This window comes from Mirounga leonina, unplaced genomic scaffold (genome assembly GCF_011800145.1).
Source record: "Mirounga leonina isolate KUSES-001 unplaced genomic scaffold, KU_Mleo_1.0 Mir_179, whole genome shotgun sequence".
Lineage (NCBI taxonomy): Eukaryota > Metazoa > Chordata > Mammalia > Carnivora > Phocidae > Mirounga > Mirounga leonina.
This window is the reverse complement of record NW_023270466.1, coordinates 2,582,647-2,601,981: the sequence shown is the minus strand read 5'-3', so window position 1 is coordinate 2,601,981 and position 19,335 is coordinate 2,582,647. Positions and strand designations below refer to the sequence as shown.

General features: G+C 40.8%; 1 protein-coding gene across 2 annotated transcripts in view; it reads right to left on the bottom strand.

Moving 5' to 3' along the window:
• Positions 1-19,335, bottom strand: part of NTRK2 (neurotrophic receptor tyrosine kinase 2) — a 131,694-nt gene that overhangs the window by 80,321 nt on the left and 32,038 nt on the right. For both annotated transcript variants that reach the window (XM_035024405.1, XM_035024404.1), the window contains exons 5-8: positions 16,559-16,713; positions 5,080-5,216; positions 4,427-4,559; positions 1,469-1,774 (exon numbers count right to left, since the gene is read on the bottom strand). In XM_035024405.1, the coding sequence (XP_034880296.1) occupies positions 1,469-1,774; positions 4,427-4,559; positions 5,080-5,216; positions 16,559-16,713 (731 nt within the window). The remainder of the gene's footprint in view (positions 1-1,468; positions 1,775-4,426; positions 4,560-5,079; positions 5,217-16,558; positions 16,714-19,335) is intronic.

Below are 19,335 nucleotides of genomic sequence, written 5' to 3'. Positions count from 1 at the left end.
TGTAAATCAACTCACATAATTCAAATAACGCTTTGAACATGCTAAGGAAGCTTGTGCATTTAAAAAGCTATTTAATAAATACCAGGGTCATGGAGAGGTTTATTGTGTAACAGAACGACTGCACTCCCACTATTGGCTGAAGGGGGCTTCACGAGCGTCATCTCTGTCCACGGGGCTGCCCCCAAGTTCACGCTGCCCAGGCCTCTGAGTTTCCGTCTTCCCTTTCCTCTGCCAAGCCATCTTTGTGTGGCTATGATTAACTCAGAGCTATTACAGCGAGTTCTACTCATGTCCAGGTCCCAACGTCCCAACAGGCCTCAGCCTCCGCCACGTTATCAGGTATCTGGGCAACAAGATCCAGCAAGTAAGAATACTCTGCCAAACAGCACTTATCTGAGGCAGACAAAGACATGACAGCTGTCCCTGCCATTATTGGGGTTCGCGCTGGAATTCTCCTGCTGGCCACAAAATGGACTCCTGATGGCCATCCTTTGCCCAGTCCAAACCGTTGTTCAGAGGGGAACAGTTACCACTCCTAGAAAGACAACTCAGGATCTGACAGAAGAATGCCTGCACTCTACTTGGGCAAACCACACATTCCAGGACACTGCTGTCTCATCCATGGTGGGAGGGCAGGATTCTGAATTCCAAATGGATAAGGGCTAGGAAACACATCTTCACTAGTTCATGAGCCGACCAAATACTGTTCACTTGCCCAGTTTTGCATGGGTTTTGCCATTATGGGTACAAAACATCATTTAACACTTGAGATAAAAATAATGCGTGCATCAGACTATTGTTTAAAATGATTCATCCCCCCCAGATAGCAGGAGGTGAAGAACGAAGGGGGGGGGAATCGAAGGGGGAGACGAACCATGAGGGACGATGGACTCTGAGAAACAAACTGAGGGTTCTAGAGGGGAGAGGGGTGGGAGGATGGGTTAGCCTGGTGATGGGTATTAAGGAGGGCACATTCTGCATGGAGCACTGGGTGTTATACGCAAACAATGAATCATGGAACACTACATCAAAAACTAATGATGTAATGTATGGTGATTAACATAACAATAAAAAATTAAAAAAAAAAACACCTCCTTGGGAACAGGAGTCCCTGCCCTTGGACTTGGCTTTGGCCCTGTGGCTTCCATTGGTCAGCAGTATGTAGCCTGAAGAGACCATGTACCACTACTGAAGCTATTCCCTGAGAAGCTGAGCCTATTTCTAGTTGCCCTCTTGCCATCTACAGTTGCTACTAAGAAGCAGGTCTCCTATGTAGCTGCTGCTTCTTCACTTATACCCCAGAATAAAGACACACGGAACAAAATTGCCCAGCTGACCCATAAGCAAGACTAAATAATGGTGTTTTAAGCCACTGGGTCTGGGGGTGGTTTATTGTAGGCACCATTTTGTCAACAGTTGAGTGATATGTCCTATCCTCTCCCCAAATGCAAAAGCATCAGGTACTCACCATCATCGATTCCAGGCCAGCCCATGAAGTGAGCAGAAATCTGTTTCTCATCCTTCCCATACTCATTCTTGGCTACTAACTTGTAGTCCCCATTGTTCATGTGAGTGGGATTATCCAGCTGGAGGCAGCCATGGTACTCCGTGTGATTGGTAACATGGATTTTAGTACAGATGTATTTGGACTCATTCAATATGGCCCCGTTATAGAACCACTGAAGCGCTGGTTTGGGGTTGCCTTTCACAGTGAATGGAATGCACCAGTGGTGGTCTGAGGTTGGAGATTCGAGAAATGTGATAGTTGGAGCAACTAAATTGAAAAAGAGAGAGTTAATAGCACCAGAACGCTCAGAATTCTCCCCATCTCCAGATTTCTGTGTCATCAATAGGGAATTTTATTCAACAACCATTTGGTTAAGAAAATACAGGACCAGCAACTCTGGAATCCATCAATATTTTGAATCATCATCAAGGCTGATTGAACTCCCTACAGAGAGTTTCAAAGAGACTCCTCTCCCTATACTTAAGACCCATGAATCATAGTCATTTTTCAAATCTATTCAGTGTGAGAACCAGCTCCAAATAGATTGCAGAGATTTCTGACAGCAGAAAGGGTTCATTTGAAGTCAACTTTGGTTTCGAACAAATACGCCTTGATATTATGTAGATTCGTCACCAAAACGCTGAGGGCCACTGTTTTTAATTTACGGTCCTTCATTAAACAACACAAATATTGACAAAAGTGACTTTGGAAATCTTGCTGGAAGCCTGGATCTCACATCACTTATCTAAAACAGATCAAAATGACCAAGGCCGTGAATGCTCCTACCAATGCGGATTGATTATTATAAAGTATGATCAATTGGTACTTTTCGCCGATTGCCAATAGTAAATGCTCTTTAAAAGCATCACATTTTGGGGTGCCTGGGTAGCTCTCAGGTCATGATCTCAGAGTTGTGAGATTGAGCCCTGCATCGGGCTCTGCGCTCAGCAGGGAGTCTGCTGAAGATTCTCTCTCTCTCCCTCTGCCCCTCCCCCTGCTCACTCTTCTCTGTCTCTCAAATAAATAAATCCCTAAACAACAACAACGAAAAAAAAAGCATCACGTTTCATTACAGCACACTCCATTTTTGCTAGATTTCAGAAGCCAATGTTTTGATCCTTTTTAAATGTCTGGGGTTCTATCCAAACCTAGACAAACTAGAGATTACTTAAACTTTAAAAATAAAGCACTTTATGCTTTGGGGAAACAAACATTTAAATAGCATTTTTAAACAGAGTACTTATCCTGAGGGAAGGTATTTAAAGTCCCTCATAATTGTTTATTTTAATGTGGTCTGACTTTGATAACGATACAATCGAGGACTGGAAAATTCCCCAGAGACCTAATAGCATTGTTTCTCAGGTCAGGAAATCCAAGTCCAGTGAGGTTAAATGACTTGGTCAAATTTAGCGAGCGAGGCAGATCTGGAACAGGGATCCAGGTCTCCTGATGCTTAACCCAGAAGCCTTTCCCTCCTGACCCTTCTTCCTGTTATACGTGTTCATCACACAAAGTTGCGGCGGGGGGGAGAATTACAGCCTGCTAACAAATACACTTTGGCCGGAGTCACTACCAAAGCTATCTCAGTTGTTAAAACTCTTTACCATTTATTCCTTTTATTCTTTATCTAGATTTTGATAGACAAGGTCAATTCTTCAGACCATGGCGGCCACCATAGATATTAAGTGAGAAGATTTTGAATTTGAGCATCCTGATTTATAGGTCTGTGTTACAAATACAAGGACCCCAGTGGGGTAGGGACAAAACTTACCTTCCTCCCACCAGCCCAGGCCCCCATGCCCAGGACCCACTTAATCCTTCCACCATGCTCAGAAGAGCTTTTGGTGATGTGTAGACTTAAGGACATAAAGTTGGAAGCTGGTTGCATGTGTTTGGGGATAACATTGATTTCAGGCTTCTGGGTGGCTCGAAATGATGAGAAATTTTAAGTCCAGTACCTACTGGGCACAGAGGTAGTGCTGACAGTGACAAAGGATTACAGTTGGTGACTGCAGTCATGCACCCCGACAATCACATACGGAATGTGTGCCACGGGTGAACACTAACCAGCATATCGACACCATGTGTCTACATGTGTGTAATGTGTATTCATACATACACACGTGTCCGCCTGTGGTTTTCTCACCCACATCCTGACCCAGACACAGTAAAACCTCATTAATTTATACCATACCAGCTCAGAATTTGGAACGATGTGCAAAGTATATGGGATTTTTACTGAATACATGTTTGCACAGAACGCTACAACCTGGAATGCTAAGATATGTGTTGTTATTTATAATACTGGAAAATAATGCACATACGCTTAAGAAGCTTTAATAGCCTGCATCTTCACTTCAATATATACAGAAATTTAAACCGATTATAATAAAAGTTTTCTGCAGGTGATCATAATTTTCGATCATTTAAGTAGTACTCCACCAACCTTCCCACAGAAACCTGATGTCAAGCTAATGAGGTTTTATGGCATCGATGGTACACTTGGGTGTTTGTGAATAGCCAGCCCAGTACTTTAGGTGACATAACTTTAAATCTTCATAGTGCTTTTATAGAGAAAAAGATTTTAGAAACTGGTTTATCAGAATTTAAACGAAAACTGATTAACAAGAGGAGGATAACCAGCTCAAAATAGGTTCTCTCAAAAAAAAAAAAAAAAAAGACAGCGGAAGGCACAAGAGGACAAGCTTAAGATCAAAAAGCTTAAAAGAAAGACATGCATGTGTAAGAGAGATTCGCAGAAATAGAACACTGATTATTTCTTTAAAAAATATACACAAAACACTGCACACACTTTTTTTTCTTGACACACTTAAGCGGCACCCAGAGGGCCCCAATGACAAATGCACGTGTGTCCACGATCATTCGCTATTAGAAACATATGCCCGTCTGATTACGTACAATGTACAGTGAGGTTCACAGAATCTTGGTCTTCTCCTACAAGATTTTCTGCCACACAGGAGATTTGCTTTCCACTGTCATCAGATGAAATGTTAGTTATCCTTAAGGAGCCCTGTGTGTGGCTTGTTTCATTCTACAAATGAATTAACAGACAAAAATAATCCTTATTAGGGCTGATCCCAAAGTGACAAGATTTGGGGTTTCTCCCCCTAACTAAAGAAAAAAATATATACCATTATAAAGTTTTCCGGCCTGAACTGGGGCCAGGCAAAAGAGTAAATCCAGAGCTATTCTATTTCTCTAGAATATAACTGTTTAATGAGCAAAGTTGATTTAATCCTTGGATTCCTATCTACGTTTCTCCAAGGGAAAAGACCATAAGGTGCATCCCTCGCCTTGCTCACAAGGACACAAGAAGCTCACTAGACACCCAGAGACTCTAATCTATTGGATATACACAACTAAAATGCAAACCTGGATTCATCTTTGTTAATTACAAGAATGAATAGAAAGTAAATGTATATCAAAAACTCATCATAAATGTCTCTGTATGGCCCTATAAAATTTTAAATGATCATCACTAGATGAATACAATCTCAAGTTCTGAGACACTCTCGTCTCTCTAGGAACACAGAGCCAAACAAAAGCCTTACCATATGTTTGGAAACCAGATTACCGACATCCCAGTACAAATTCGGAACTGGATCGCCTGCAACGCTACAAGATAATGTGATAGACTTTCCCTCCTCCACAGTGAGGTTGGGTGCAGCCAAATTTGCTGATGGCAAACCTGTGGAACAAGAAAAGTAAGTGGAGACATATACAAATAGTTCGATTCATTATTAAAATAATCGCAACAAATTGGAAACTCTTCATGCTTTAGAATCAGTAATGATTTAATTTCCGAGACAGATTTATGTTGATCTGAAAAAGTGCTGGGTTGGTAAGCTTTACAGATTTAACGTGAACCAAAAATGTGCGGTTATAAGATTTGAAAACAAATTTTGCATGTTTATTAGAAATATTAATGCAGAATAACTTTTTACTTTAAAAAAAAACTAGTTTATAAAACTAGGTCTTCTATCTCTCTCAGGGTTCTACAGTTGCTAATCCAGTTTTTCTCCACATAAATAGGTTTCTGTAGACCATCTTACCTTGTTGATTTCCCCATTGTCCCCTTCATTTTTTATAGTCAAAAACAAAAAGGTGAGAGGCACCTACATTTTTTGCATAAATTCTCTTTTTACATTAAGTAACTCATAAATATAACCCCACCCCCAGACCTAGATTTTGATATAGATTACAGAAGAAAATGTAGCTTTTTGGGTTGTTTTTGTTTTTGGGGATGGGCAGAGGGAGAGGGAGAGAGAGACTCTTAAGCACATTCCACCCTCAGTGCAGAGCCCAACGCAGGGCTCGATCTTAAGACCCTGAGATCATGACCCAAGCTCAAACCAAGTGTGGGATGCTTAACCGACTCAGCCAACCAGGCACCCCAAGAAAATGCAGTTTTAAAGCATTCTTCACACATGAAGCTGGACCATCACAATATTAGAATGTTCCAAAGCTATATAACTCATAGTTAAATATCATAGGAAAAATGGGTTATTGTAAAATTTCCAGTATGATAAAAAAAAAAAAAAGTCATGTGGATCTATACTTCCACATTTCAAGAGCTTTTTGATGTCATTATCACGTCTTTAAACTATCACACCTATTGGGTGTTTACACTGCTTTAAATCACATGGGACTCACACTATTTTCTGCATGAAGGCGCATCCCAGAGAGCGTAACGATATGTCAGGTCCTGCCTGTCAAGCTCGTCCCTCACTTGGTATCAGAAACTCTGCTCCGGAGCTGCATTTACCCCGACAGCTGTGTCCCAAGGACCCACGACACCTCATTAACTCAGGAGTAAGCTAGAGGTCAGAGAAGGCAATTCATCTTCAGGACACATTATATTGCAATTAAAACACCCACCTAGCGCTCTCTGACCCACTGTCTCCACATAACTGTGTATAAACCCCTCTCCTACGATGCAGTCCTACTGACAAAGCCTTTCTTCTTTATCACCAAAAGCGGCCTGGGACAAGACTTCTCCAGCGTTCGTCTCATGGTGTCCCCACCGTCCACAGAGGACTTCCCAACCAGACCCGGCTTTCAGTAGCCGGCAAGACTCTTCAGAACCCTCCCTGTCAGCAACCCATAGGAAGCCTTGTTCTACCTTACACAGGGTTTCAAAAATGCTCCCTAAGACTCTGAGTTTCATACTCGCAGGTTTTCAATCTGTCCTGTTTTTAGCTTCCAAGGCTCTTCTTTTGCTCCTGAACGGTCTTCTATTTGTATAGCGTCCTGTTTTTGTCTCCCAGGTGCAACATCTCCTGACCTCTTTGAGATGTTAATCATTTCTTTTGCATTTTTCTTCTCTCCATATCAACACTGTTTCTGGCAACTTGTTTTTCATCATCTTTTTGTTTGGTATTTGTCTCTCTTATTGTAAGCGTTTCTCAAAGAGTGGGTATCATCGGCCGTTCCACACATCTTTAAGAACAAGGTACTAGAAGCATTGTGCATTTAACTGTTGCTTTTGGTGTAGGGCAATATTCTTGGCCTTTTTCCTGCGTACCGCCTTTTGCCGTTATCATTAGATCATTTTGGGACAGGGTGTGGTCAGATTATTCAGATAATACTCTTCCAATGTCCTACCCGGAAGAAGAAGAAGGATGGAAATACCGATATTCATATGTAAATCCATCATTTTCTCTATGGTTCTCACAGCCTCACCTCTTTCTGGAGTTCCTCATAATATTGGTTTGATCCTCTTTAGAGAATAAACCTCCAGTTTTCTGCTGAGGAGGGAGGGGTGCAGTCACCTGGAATGTATGGAATGAAAATGGGATTAACTGTTCCATCAGGGATTTGACCCACTCTCTTGGGTTTGGTGTTGTCTGCACGCCTGCTTCTTCCTGGACTTGGTAACAGCTCTGTGTCCCAAACCAATCTCCTCTTGCCCTTGCCCTCTGCCAACCTGGTAATCAGCATTCTCAGCCATTAGCTCGGTTTCTATTCGTCTATTTTCCAGCTTGCAACCGTTTGTGTCCTGTTGACTCCTCTCCCATTTTCTTGTGCTTAGAGATTTATCTGCTGATTCTGGAGGGATCACAGAGCCAGAGCCTGCCCTGATGCTTGTCCTCAAGGTATGACCTCCTCCACCAACAGAGCTTGGAGACATCCCTCTTGGCACCTTGAATACAAACTATGGGATGAATTTCCTACTTACTATAAATGCATATAATAGTTTGGAAATTCTGAGCAGAAAAAAAGGTTAAAATAGAGATTCCCAAGAGAGAATGCTATGTCATAATCTCCATTTCCCTGAGAAAATTTAATGTAGTCTTTTTCATCAAGCCTAAATTTATATAAACAATTCTAAAAAAATGTGTGTTTAATTACATTAATAGTAGTATTATTTACTGGGCATTCACTGAACCAGAAACTCTTTTCTAGTACTTTAAGTGATTGGTTTATGTAATCCTTACAACCATCACAAAGTTAAGTGTTTGTCCTTATCTAATTAACGAAGACTGTGTGTTCTGGAAAAGTCTAACACATCTTCCAAAATTGCCCACATACCTGTAGACCTAGGATTCCGAACCCAGAGTTCACGGTCTTCACCACTACACTATACTTCCTTCCCAGACTGCATATATCCATTTTAGCACAGAACATAAATACCAATATGTATCTATAACCTAAGAGTTTAGTTCATTTAGAAAATAATTATGTGTCTATTTGTGAAGGAAGAATGAGTCTCTCTTATTTATAGACAAATTGTCTCACCCTGTCACAGCAGTTCTCCAAAGGAGTCTGTGCAAAATTGGCCAAGTCTAGATCTTTTAGATGTAAAGTCTTCCACAAATGAGTAAGCATCTGACTCACATTAATTCTAAAGCATTAATAGGCTGGCCAAAGATTCAATAATGGAAAAAACAATCTGTACTTGAAATATCACTTGAGGTTTAATTAGCACAATAAAAATGAATTGGGATGCATGAACAGCCAAGGCAGGATAAACCATTTGCCAGGCACTACATCCTGGCTTAATAAGATTTGAAATCAGCACAAGTACAGAGCAGAGCTCAGCAATGCTTCCAAGAGCTTCTAGCCCTATTGTCATGGGATCCTGATTTAAGCTTGTGAGCAGTCTTCCTCTGCACTCTGAGAAACCTCACTGGAGATAAGAGATGACCAGCCACTCAGGCAGATGGACACCTCTATGTCAATGTCCTGGATGTGTTCCAAAAGGACATACCAGCCTGCGGACCTCACCCACCACGCGGTGAAAAGGCTGACTTCCTTTAGACCAGGGCCTCCCAAACTGTAATGTGCGTGTGAATCACCAGCAGATCTGATTAGAAACGTTGCTTCTTTCCAGTAGGTCTGCGTTGGGGCCCGAGAGTCTTCATTTCTAGCAAACTCCCTGTTCCACAGACCACACTTTGAGTAGCGAGGGTTTAGACGATGGGTGTTGACTGGACAACCGCTCACTAGGTTTTTTCGTCCACGACTATTATTCTTAAACTTGGCAGGGGCTTGAGCAATCATCTCGTCCACGGAGCTTTCCCCAAAGTGTGTTCTGTGGAAATCAGACTCCTTGAGACATTTGGTGGGGAAGAGGGGGTATCTAATATATAAAAAAATAAGAGCCTATAGGAACTTCCGTAACTCTGGATGTTCACTATGTACATCACATATTAAAAGCTCCCAGAAGTCCTGCTCTAAAGGAACCAGTTCACTTCCATGGATCTTATATTCCCCAAGCTTTTTTGACTACACCCTTTCTCTGTAGTATCTTGTTGTGGCTCTGTTATTTTTATTTGAAGTAATTTGACAAAATATAAAAGATACACATATTTAAATTTAGATGTAAAATATATTTAAAGCTATATTCATATCAATGGTAGTAATAACATTAATAGCTCATGTTTATTGAGTACTTAATATGTGCTAGACCTCATCTGCAATATTCTCGATATTAGCTTATTTGGCATCCTAAAAACTCTTGAAAGTAGGTGTCATTAGGATCCCCATTTCCAGATGAAGTTAAAGCTTATCAAGTACCACAACTGAATAGCTAATGAATGGGAGCTGGGCTTGACCCTCATCTTTCTGTCCATGGCCTTAACCAATACATTGACTGGCTGCCTCCTTTATTGGGCTCAGCCCTGCCTCTGTTCCCTTCCATGAGCGCACACTTCCAGACAATTGACTCTGTCTTAGGATCACTAATTTGAAGTATGCAGGTTCTTTCCATTTCTTTATCACCATTCCAAAGGGATAAGGAATGCTCATTTTTAGTACGATATTAGGTAAAAATGAATTCGGTTGACCTATCCCTAAAAACATAAAAAGCAAGTCAAGTAGGCAGGGTCTCACTTTCTAATGGTTGAAGAAAACTAACCTCTTATCATTTTGAGTTATTAACTCAGCTTTGCAGTGAGTGAAATGGGTCAGGTCTGGGTTTTATTTTTCACCTGTAAGTAGGGATAATGCTCTTTCTCATCTTGTTTTAGTGATCCCTGAGCTCTGTTCATTTTGTGTTCGATCATCATTCTGTGCATAAAATATTCAAATAAATTATGATTTTTGTCTCCTCTCTCCTCTCCTCTCACGTTCTCTCTTTTTGGCATATCTTCCAATTCCTCTGTCTCTTAAAGCATGTATGTTTCACTACCAGGAAAGAAGCCAGAACGAGCCTGACCTATTTAGAAGTAGCTGCTTTACGCCCAGTTACAAAAATGACAGAAAATTAGCCAAGTGACTTTCCAAGCCCAAATTGGAAACTGTGCTTCTATGCTTGTGTCATTATAGTGACAACAACCAGGAAACTTCTAAATACAAAAACTGTGTCAGCGGCTGACAGGTTAGAAAAAAAACAGCTTTATTTGCCATCCTAAAAAGAGAAAGGAAAACAATGGTTCCCTGTGCGGCTTGCTATATTTTAGGAGACAGAACCTGATCCCCAGTAAAAGCAAAGCAAACCAATAAACTAGATGTCGTATGTGTTTTTCAGAAAAGAAACAACAAATCAATCCAGCTAAGGTGGTAAGAAATTAATGTGTTATATCAATCTAGCTTCCAGAATACTGACATAGCATTTCCTTCCAAACTTCTGTAAGCACTAACAAAGCAGAATTGCTATCAGTCTAGTTTCCTGGTTTGAAACAAAGAAGGACTATGTACACATACGCTAGGTAGACATGTACTGCAAACCACAGCGTGACAACCAAAAGTATATCTTAAGAAGAAATTAGGAAAACCAATTTACCTCAAGGAACCAGCCTTCTTCTCCTAGGTACCTGTGAACTGACCTCTCCCATCCTAAATAATATTTTGTTGATGTGTCTTAAGGAATCTCTCCACTGAAAGCTTGAAGGTTGGGAAAGTGGAAAATTGGAATTGTTGTTATAAATAACAAGGAAACCAAAGGCAGGACTGATTTCAATTCATGGGACCACTAAGGGAGTTTTACATAGTAGCCATACAGTTCAAGCATCAAGTGATTTACCACCTTATATTCACTGTGGGACCAGCATGTTCTATGGTAACCAGTTACTAGTAAAATAGGTTGAGGGGTTGCTTTGATATGACCCAGAGGAATATGCCTTTCTTACATATATTTGCCATCTACTTAGAACAGAGCATCTGATCCACTATTAACATTTCCTGCAGAAACTCTCTTCCAGAGATTTAAATCCTAATTATAGTATAAAAAAGTTAAAGTATAAAGTATACTGTTCTCTAATAATCCCATTTATCGAGGGGAAAGGACTGAAAGGCCTGTACTGCAAACCTAAATGCTGAAGATCAAAGTAGCGGGTGCATTCTTATATTAAATCAGCACAACAACCTTGGCAAAATAACCTTTCTTTAGAACTTGTGTCATTTGATCTCTGTCTTCAGAACCGGTGTGCCTAGAGACCCCTTTTTTCCAATTAATGTGGAAATTTTAGATGAACGTGTTTTGTTGCACTGCAATTAATGACGTTTTTCTAAGGTTAAAAAGGACCTTGTGGAGAAACAGACCACAACATGTTTCCCAGCACGAATAAATTTACAGTAATTCACGGCAGGAGGGGCTGCTAGAAAAATATTGTGAGACATTCTAACCGGGCTGCAAATGGTAACAGGGCCATTAAACTTCCCAGCCGCGCCAACCACACTCACTTAATCACTAAGGGCAGAAGGAACGTGAGACTCTTTCAAAATGGGATGATGACAGAAATTTCAAAGGGAACGACAAAATGCTAATATATGGGATAATTTAGCTAGAATAATATAAATCTTTAAGTTGTCGTAACTTTAATATCTACAACATTGTATAAAAATCTGGTCCAACCTGGTGCCTGAGTGGCTCAGTTGGTTAAGCGTCTGCCTTAAGCTTGGGATCAAGTCCCACATCGGGCTCTCTGCTTGATGGGGAGTCTGCTTCTCGCTCTGCCCCTCCCCCCTGCTTGTGCTCGCTCGCTTGCTCTCAAATAAATAAAATCTTAAAAAAAAAATCTGGTCCAACCTGATCACTACTATAACGTGTGTGGCTCATGCATTTATTAATTGATGAATTCAGCAAACATTAATCAAATGCCTATTACATTCAAGGGATACATTGACACCATGGAGGATGTATTTTTGTTTATAAAATGTAGAGAGTTCGTTAATATAATACTTACATGTACAATACTAAAAGGGGAAGTTTTTAAAGAAAGCCCACCTAATAAAGGAATGAAATCTCAGTAGCTCTTTCTTATTGAAATTAAAATGTTACCAGTTGCAAATTAACGCAGTAGCCATAGTTATTGGCAAATGGTTGGCTTACAATGACGAAACAAACACACAAGACCATACAGTACTCTTATGAGTTACTCATACACTTAGCTAACAAGTCGCATCCAAAAAAAAAAAAAGTGAAGATGAGCTCCATGAATCTGTGATGTAATTAAACACAACATATATATTTTAAAAGTCTACAAAGGGCAAGACCTAAAAGAAAAGCCAACCAACCACAAATCCATGCTCTAAACAAGACATCTAATTTGAAGACAGTATAGCATATTATCCAATTTCTTTAGTATGGACTTTCAGAAACAATTTAAATCCAACTACCTAGTATAAATCTACTGCTCAATTTACCTAACTTCCCTTTAAAGAGCCTAAACTGTTGTGATGAAGTAATATAAGAATAAGCCCTAAACTGAAGTTTCCCCCCTTCTGATCTCAAATCCCCAGATATTATGCAAAATTTTTTTAAACTCCAGAACCATGCTGGAAAGTGAGAAAACATACTGCTAGTGGATAAGACACCATGAGAAACCCCTGAACAAGAGAAAGTGAGAGAGTGGGATGAAAGAAAATCAGCACAGCCCCAAAGGGACACATAAGTATTCACTGCACAAAACAGGGAGGCTCTAGGCTGACCCCAGACTGAAGGAGCAGACTGCAGGACAGAGTGGAGCCCCACCTTGGCTGAGCCATGCGGCCACTGGTTCAGAAAATAAGTAGACAAAACAGGAGAAATAGCCTTTTCACATCCTGTCCCTACCCACTCACTGCAGACACAGCATCCAACAAGAAGCAATGAGTGCAGGAACCTTACCAGAAAAAATCAGTACTGCTAGGTGCTGGTGACGCCCTAGAGATATGGTGAACCCCAACACAGGAAAGGGTGTTTCAGTTATTAAAAAAAAAAAAAAAATCACTTGAGATTGCAGAAATTAGAAACTGAGTGTTGAAAGGGAAAAATTCAGTATCTGGAGAAATAGCTGACGGCCAAAGGAGTGAGTCAACCCATTTCCCCATAATACAGCACAAAAGGACAAGCAGATGGAAAGTGCCACTGAGGCTGAGGGGTACAGAGGGTAGAGCCCTTAAGTGTAAACAATCATCTATATAAATTAGAAAACTCTTCCAGAACTGCAGACAAAACCCCTCATACTGAAAGAGTAGGCTGCATGTCAAACAAATTTTTTTAAAACACACACACACACACACACCTAGTTACGTTGCAGTAAAAATTTTAGAATAACGCAGAAAAGGAGAAAGTCTTCAAAGCTTCTAGAAGGAAAAGAAAAGCATAGGTTCCCTGTCAAGAAGGAAGCATAAGACTGGCCTCAAGCTTCTCATCAGCAACACTGAATACAAGGAAAAATGTAATACAATACCTACAAAGGTCTAAAAGGAATTTATTCGAGTCTAGAAATGCATACTCAGCCAATTCCACTGAGAACAAATACAGTCTGATTTTCCACCAGGCAAGGACTTAAAGATTTTATGTTTTTTAGTTTCTCTGAAAGAAATATTAGAGGATACACACCAGCAAAAAGAAGAGCCACTCCAAAAGGCAGTAGGATACAAAAGTTAATGATATATACAAAGAAATAGTAAATCTTCGAAACAGTCAAGTAACAATCTACAAACAAAATCCTAGTTGACAATAATCTGAGGGACGGGAGGAAAAAGTAAAAAGAATTAAAACTATTTTTTCCTGTCTTGGAACTATCTCTAGATACTTACAAGAAAAATATGTTTTAATATGGGTGGTGAATATTTGGGTATATTTCCAAAAACACAGAAACATAATTTATAACCTTCAAACAAGAAAAAATTAAATGATGTACTGTATGGTGACTAACATAACATAATAAAATAAAATTTTTTAAAAATTAAATAAAAAAACACTAAAAATGGAAAAGGAAAACACTATAGAAAAATAGACAAAGGTTATAAATAGGCAATCCACCAAAGAATAAACACAATGTCCCATAAACACAGAAGATACCCAATAGTCACCAGGAAAAGGCAAACCAAAAAGCAATGACCTACCATTTTTTAGAAAAATAAACAAATAAGAAGTGTGCTAATATTAAGACATGCTTTGCTGGAGTGGCTATAAATTGGGACAGCTGTTTTTTAATGTGCAAACCGTATCAGCCAAAACTTCTGCTTCCTGCTATGTACTCTAGGAAAACCTTTTCATCTGTACACAGGTACAAAGAGCACATGAAAAGATGCTCATCGAAACATTTCTGGAGTGGCAAAAAATGGGAAATAAGCTAAATGCCCATCAGTGTGGAAATTTTAATGTAATTAAGACAGAGTCTACCACGAATAGCATGCACTGATTAAAAAGAATATTATAGATCTGTAACCACTAACCGGAAATGGTTACAAACAAGAGAAACACAAACTTGATGTGTAATACAGGAGGTTCTTTTTAACCACAAAATGTATCAACATTACTTATGCAATTACAAGTAAGTAAAAAACACATGGAAAGAAAAAAAATTGACAAACAACATAACAGTTTCAGAGTACAAAAGTGGTAGAGAAATAAGTCTATCCATTCACCTTTTTTACAATGTTGCTTTTTGAAAAGCATCATCTACACTAAAACCAATTATGAATGTTACCACGAACGTAACCATCCTCATGGAGCAATCCAACGCATTCCCTCTGAATCAGGACAGTGAATTCTCCAAGTTCCCTCATTCACAAGATTCACTGACTAATTTGTAGCAAACAAAAAATTACTAAAAACTGACAAATTCATCAGGAAAAATGAGGACCAGTTCCCTCCCACTCTTTCCCTCCCCAACTGCAATGGTCTCACACAACACATTAGGTGGGGTGCATCACTGAAAGCTGTCAAGACAACATGGCCAAAAATTAAAATTAAAAAAAAAAGAAGAAGAAGGAAAATCGGTTTCAGGCAAGGGCAACACAGACGTCTATCTTACGGGGCCGTTCGTGGAATAAGAGCAGGAGCTTGATGCTCTCTCTTTCTTCCTCTCAGTGGTTGCTGAACCAATATGGTCACAACACCATGGACTTGGCAAGCTGGCCAAAAGGCCAGGTGACTCAACACTGAATTTCTTGTCCCTCCAGGTGATTTATCTCAGTGGTGCAAATTTATACCAGAACAGAGCACAGTCGCCCTCGTATCAATCAGGAAAAGATATATATTAAAAGATGGTTTTTTTTTTTTTAAATGTTGGCTAGCAAAGCGAGAGAAGTTGGCAAGAGAACAAAGCCTGATTTCTCTGTTAGGAAGCCAAAGGGCTCGAGGACAGAGAAATCTGTGGGAAGAGTAACTGCTCTCTCATGAGCCCCTTCAGGGTAAAAAGCAAATACTTACCTTTCTTTTTATGACATTCTCATTAAAAATGAGCAGCAGCTCTATTTTCCTTCAAGAAAAACTGACCTCAAACAATAGGGTCTTCTGAAAACAAAGAATCGAATGTTTGTGGTTTACAGACAGACTCCTCACAGACGAGCAGCCTTCGGCTGTGTCGCCAGCCACTAGGCCAGAAGATCAAATATAACTGTGAGCTGATTAGCTCGTTGACCTCAGCCTAGGTGGGGACTGCCAAGGCACATCGCAGATGCCCTGAGCAGTAAATTCTGAACCGGAACACTCGGGTTTTCCTTCCCTGTAAACACGGTGGCTCTCAGAGAGATGGGACTTTGTATGACTCTGGAGATGCAAATGCTGAGGAGGAGTGCGGGCAAGGCTGAGCAGGGGCCTAGAAACCCAAACATGGAAAAGCATGTGTAAGGGCATATTCATGGCGCCCCATCATGAGACACAGCCCTCTGGCAGCAAGACAAGTTGAAGGGAATGTGCTGGATCAAAGTGCATTTTCTTATACTGCTGAGGACACTTTACCACAGCAAGATCCTTCCCTCTCCATTTTCCAGGGGCCAACCACGTATATAACGTGGCCAACGAAGTATCACACTCTTGGCACATAGTTTTTGGATGGATGGATAAATGGATAGAGGAATGCGTGACCAGACAAATGAACAAAGAAACAATGGAATAAACAGCCTACTTTTTCTCCATGGGCTTCAAAGTCATCCATTCAGAATTAATATTCTACTTGCAAAAAATATGCAGCAAAGTTGCTCCCAGCTGACTTCTCCACACTGCACACAAACATTGCCCAGCTCACCAGAGACCTCAACAGCATACTATATAAAATCTGGGTAGTGATAATCCTCCCGGAGTCTCTACTACACCAAGGCAATTAGAATAATTAATAGCAAATAGAATTCATTGATTCGAATGTAAATTACCACAATTGGGTATCTGCAGGTTTGCCAGGGGAATATTCTTGCTGTTTTCATTTAGGCAGTACAAATCCTGAGTTTCTGGGCTGGATTTAGTCTCCTGAAGAGTCTTGATCCACATAATGTCACAGGAGCATGTAAATGGATTGCCCACCAGGATCCTACACGGAACAAAAATGAAACCCGGTCAGGCTTCTCTTTTTCGGTGTTAACTACGCTAGTGTTTACAAAGCACTACAACATTATGAATTCTATCTGGCCAGCAATCTTCGGAAGTTATACCCACCTTTATAGCTTTACAATACTTATTCATTCATTTATCTAATACTTACTGATCTTCCGCTAGGTGCAAACACCACTGTGGACTCTAAAGGATGCAGAGTGATGCAAGACCTTTCAGAATAATGGGGAAACAAGACAGGAACAGGCAGAACTATAATAGAGGCTAGAAAAGGATGTCTCATAGGATGGGGAAAAATCAGATGCCATAACAAATTTACCACGGCCATTATATAGTAATTAAGATCTTCAGTGAAGATGCCAATAGTTAAGTTATCAGGAACACTAACATACTTATCTCTGACCAGGCTAGAGATTCAAGTGTTATCACTTAATAAGCTCAAGCCACAGCAGAGAGCAAAGCGATTTCATCTGACTTTACAATGAGACCGTAAATACAAAGGGAAGGCTGAAATGTGAGGGCCAGTAAGGTGGTACCAGCTTTCTGCACAGGGCAACCACTGTTCAGCGGGACCGATGCAAGAAAGTTGGAGTAAATGTGAACAAGAGAGCCTGGAAGGGAACTCTGAGACCTCCTTCACACACCCAAGCTCAGGGTTTCTGAGAACAAGAGCAAGCGAGCTCCAGATGGAGCCACTCAGCCCGCGGCAGGAGGGTCTGCAAAGAGAAAGCCACCCATCAGCTGAGCTGCCTGGACTCCCGTGGCCTGCAACTGGTAACGAAGGAAGTAGTCAAGAGGAAAATAAAAACCACAAGAAAAAAAAATCTTTAAATGCTTATTTATAATACTCAGTGGCCTATTTAAGATGAATTCCATTTATGGTAATGAGCCTTTAAATGAGGCCATTTACAATCGTTACATAGGCTCTGCCCGGCATTAACCACAATACTTAAGATTTCCTTGAGGACAGAACCTGGGCTTTGCAACATCATTTACTCCTGTGGTTTTCTGGTTGGGTTCGAAGAATCTCAGGGATCCCTGGAGACTCTTCCAGGAGTCTCTTTGGGGAAAATGTGGTCATGGCAGCCTCGTTTAATTTGTGTCTGCTTGATCGCCTCCAAGTATCCCTCCAACAACAAAATAGAACGTGATGCTACTAGATACAGAGTCTAAGGCAGAAGAGATCCACAGTGCATCAACTCCAACTACTGCAAGAGGTTTCCTGGCATTCTAAGTACATGAAAAACTAAAGAATCTCTCAAAAACGGAGGCATGACCGAACCCACAGAAGGGATAAAGAAGCGAAGGATCTTCAGCTCTAACTATAGCAATGTTCACATGAGCACACCACACTGGCAGAGAGCTGGCTCCTTTCTTCAGTTCATGGGCAAACCCCTCTTCCAGTGATTGCTACAGCACCTGACCCTCATTCCTTTAGGCTTCTAGCTCTCCCACTAGATAGCAGAATCCTGAAACACAGAGAGTGTCCTCCTTACGTCCCCACGGCCCAATGCATGAGTCTGATTCGCAACCAGGCACACAATTAACATTTGCTGAGTGATTTGATTAAATCTGCTGCCAGGAGAAATCAGAGGCCTGTGGATTTGGAGTCAGAACTCTGATTTCTGACCCGTCAAGAAAATGTTCCGCAGTGATGCTCAAAAGGTTCATATTGGGCATCTCTTGCCCTGTTTCATATCTTCCTTAAATTTTACGTGCCCATTCCTGGGTTAGAAAGCTTACCACTTCAAGCCCGGGGAATTGAGTGTATTCCAAAATACTGCCCATCGCCAACACTCGGCCAGGCAACCCTCGTTAAGACCTATCTGCACCTTTTCCTTGCGAGCAGGGGAAGACCCTTCAACTCAGACAATATATACAGTGTGAGCAAAAGCTACAGCCTGGTGTTCAAAGGCCTTGTCCATCTGGGCCCCCCCGCTGACACACTGAGCCTCTGCCTTGGGCTTCTTTGGGCAACTTACCCATAGGAATGTCAACAGTTAGCGCAAGAATGGAGCATGCCTGGAAACGGTGGCTCAGTCATTAACACATGGCGATCTTTTTCCTATCATTTTGCAGCAAAGGAAATTAGAGCATCAGGATAAATCCTGAGTGCAATGGCAGACCCAGAAGAGAATCGCACAAGGATGGGCAGGGAGGGAGAAAGACGACCTCTCCTCCAACGCTCACCAAGCACCAGTGGACGCCAGGGAGTTCCACCCATGGCTATTTTCCTCCTTGACTGGCTCTGCTTTCCATTAGGCCCTAGACATCACCAACGCTATGAGACATGTTGCCCTTATAACATAAAGCTCCCCCCCACTCCGATCTTTTTCTGCTTTCCCTCCTTTAGAAAACAAATCTTTACGTAAAAACACATTTAAAATCATCCTAAATGATACCTCGCTGTTGAGATTTCTGGGTTTTGGTTACTTAATCGTGTTCTTATGAGGGAATAAAAAAAACAAGTGGCCAAAGCCTGAGAAATCATTTTTTTAAGAATTTTGATATAAAAATAGATCTGCAGCATCACTCATTTAAAAAAAAAAATACTAATTACTCTTTCCTCTGAAACTGTTTCCCTGAATGCCAGACAATAATC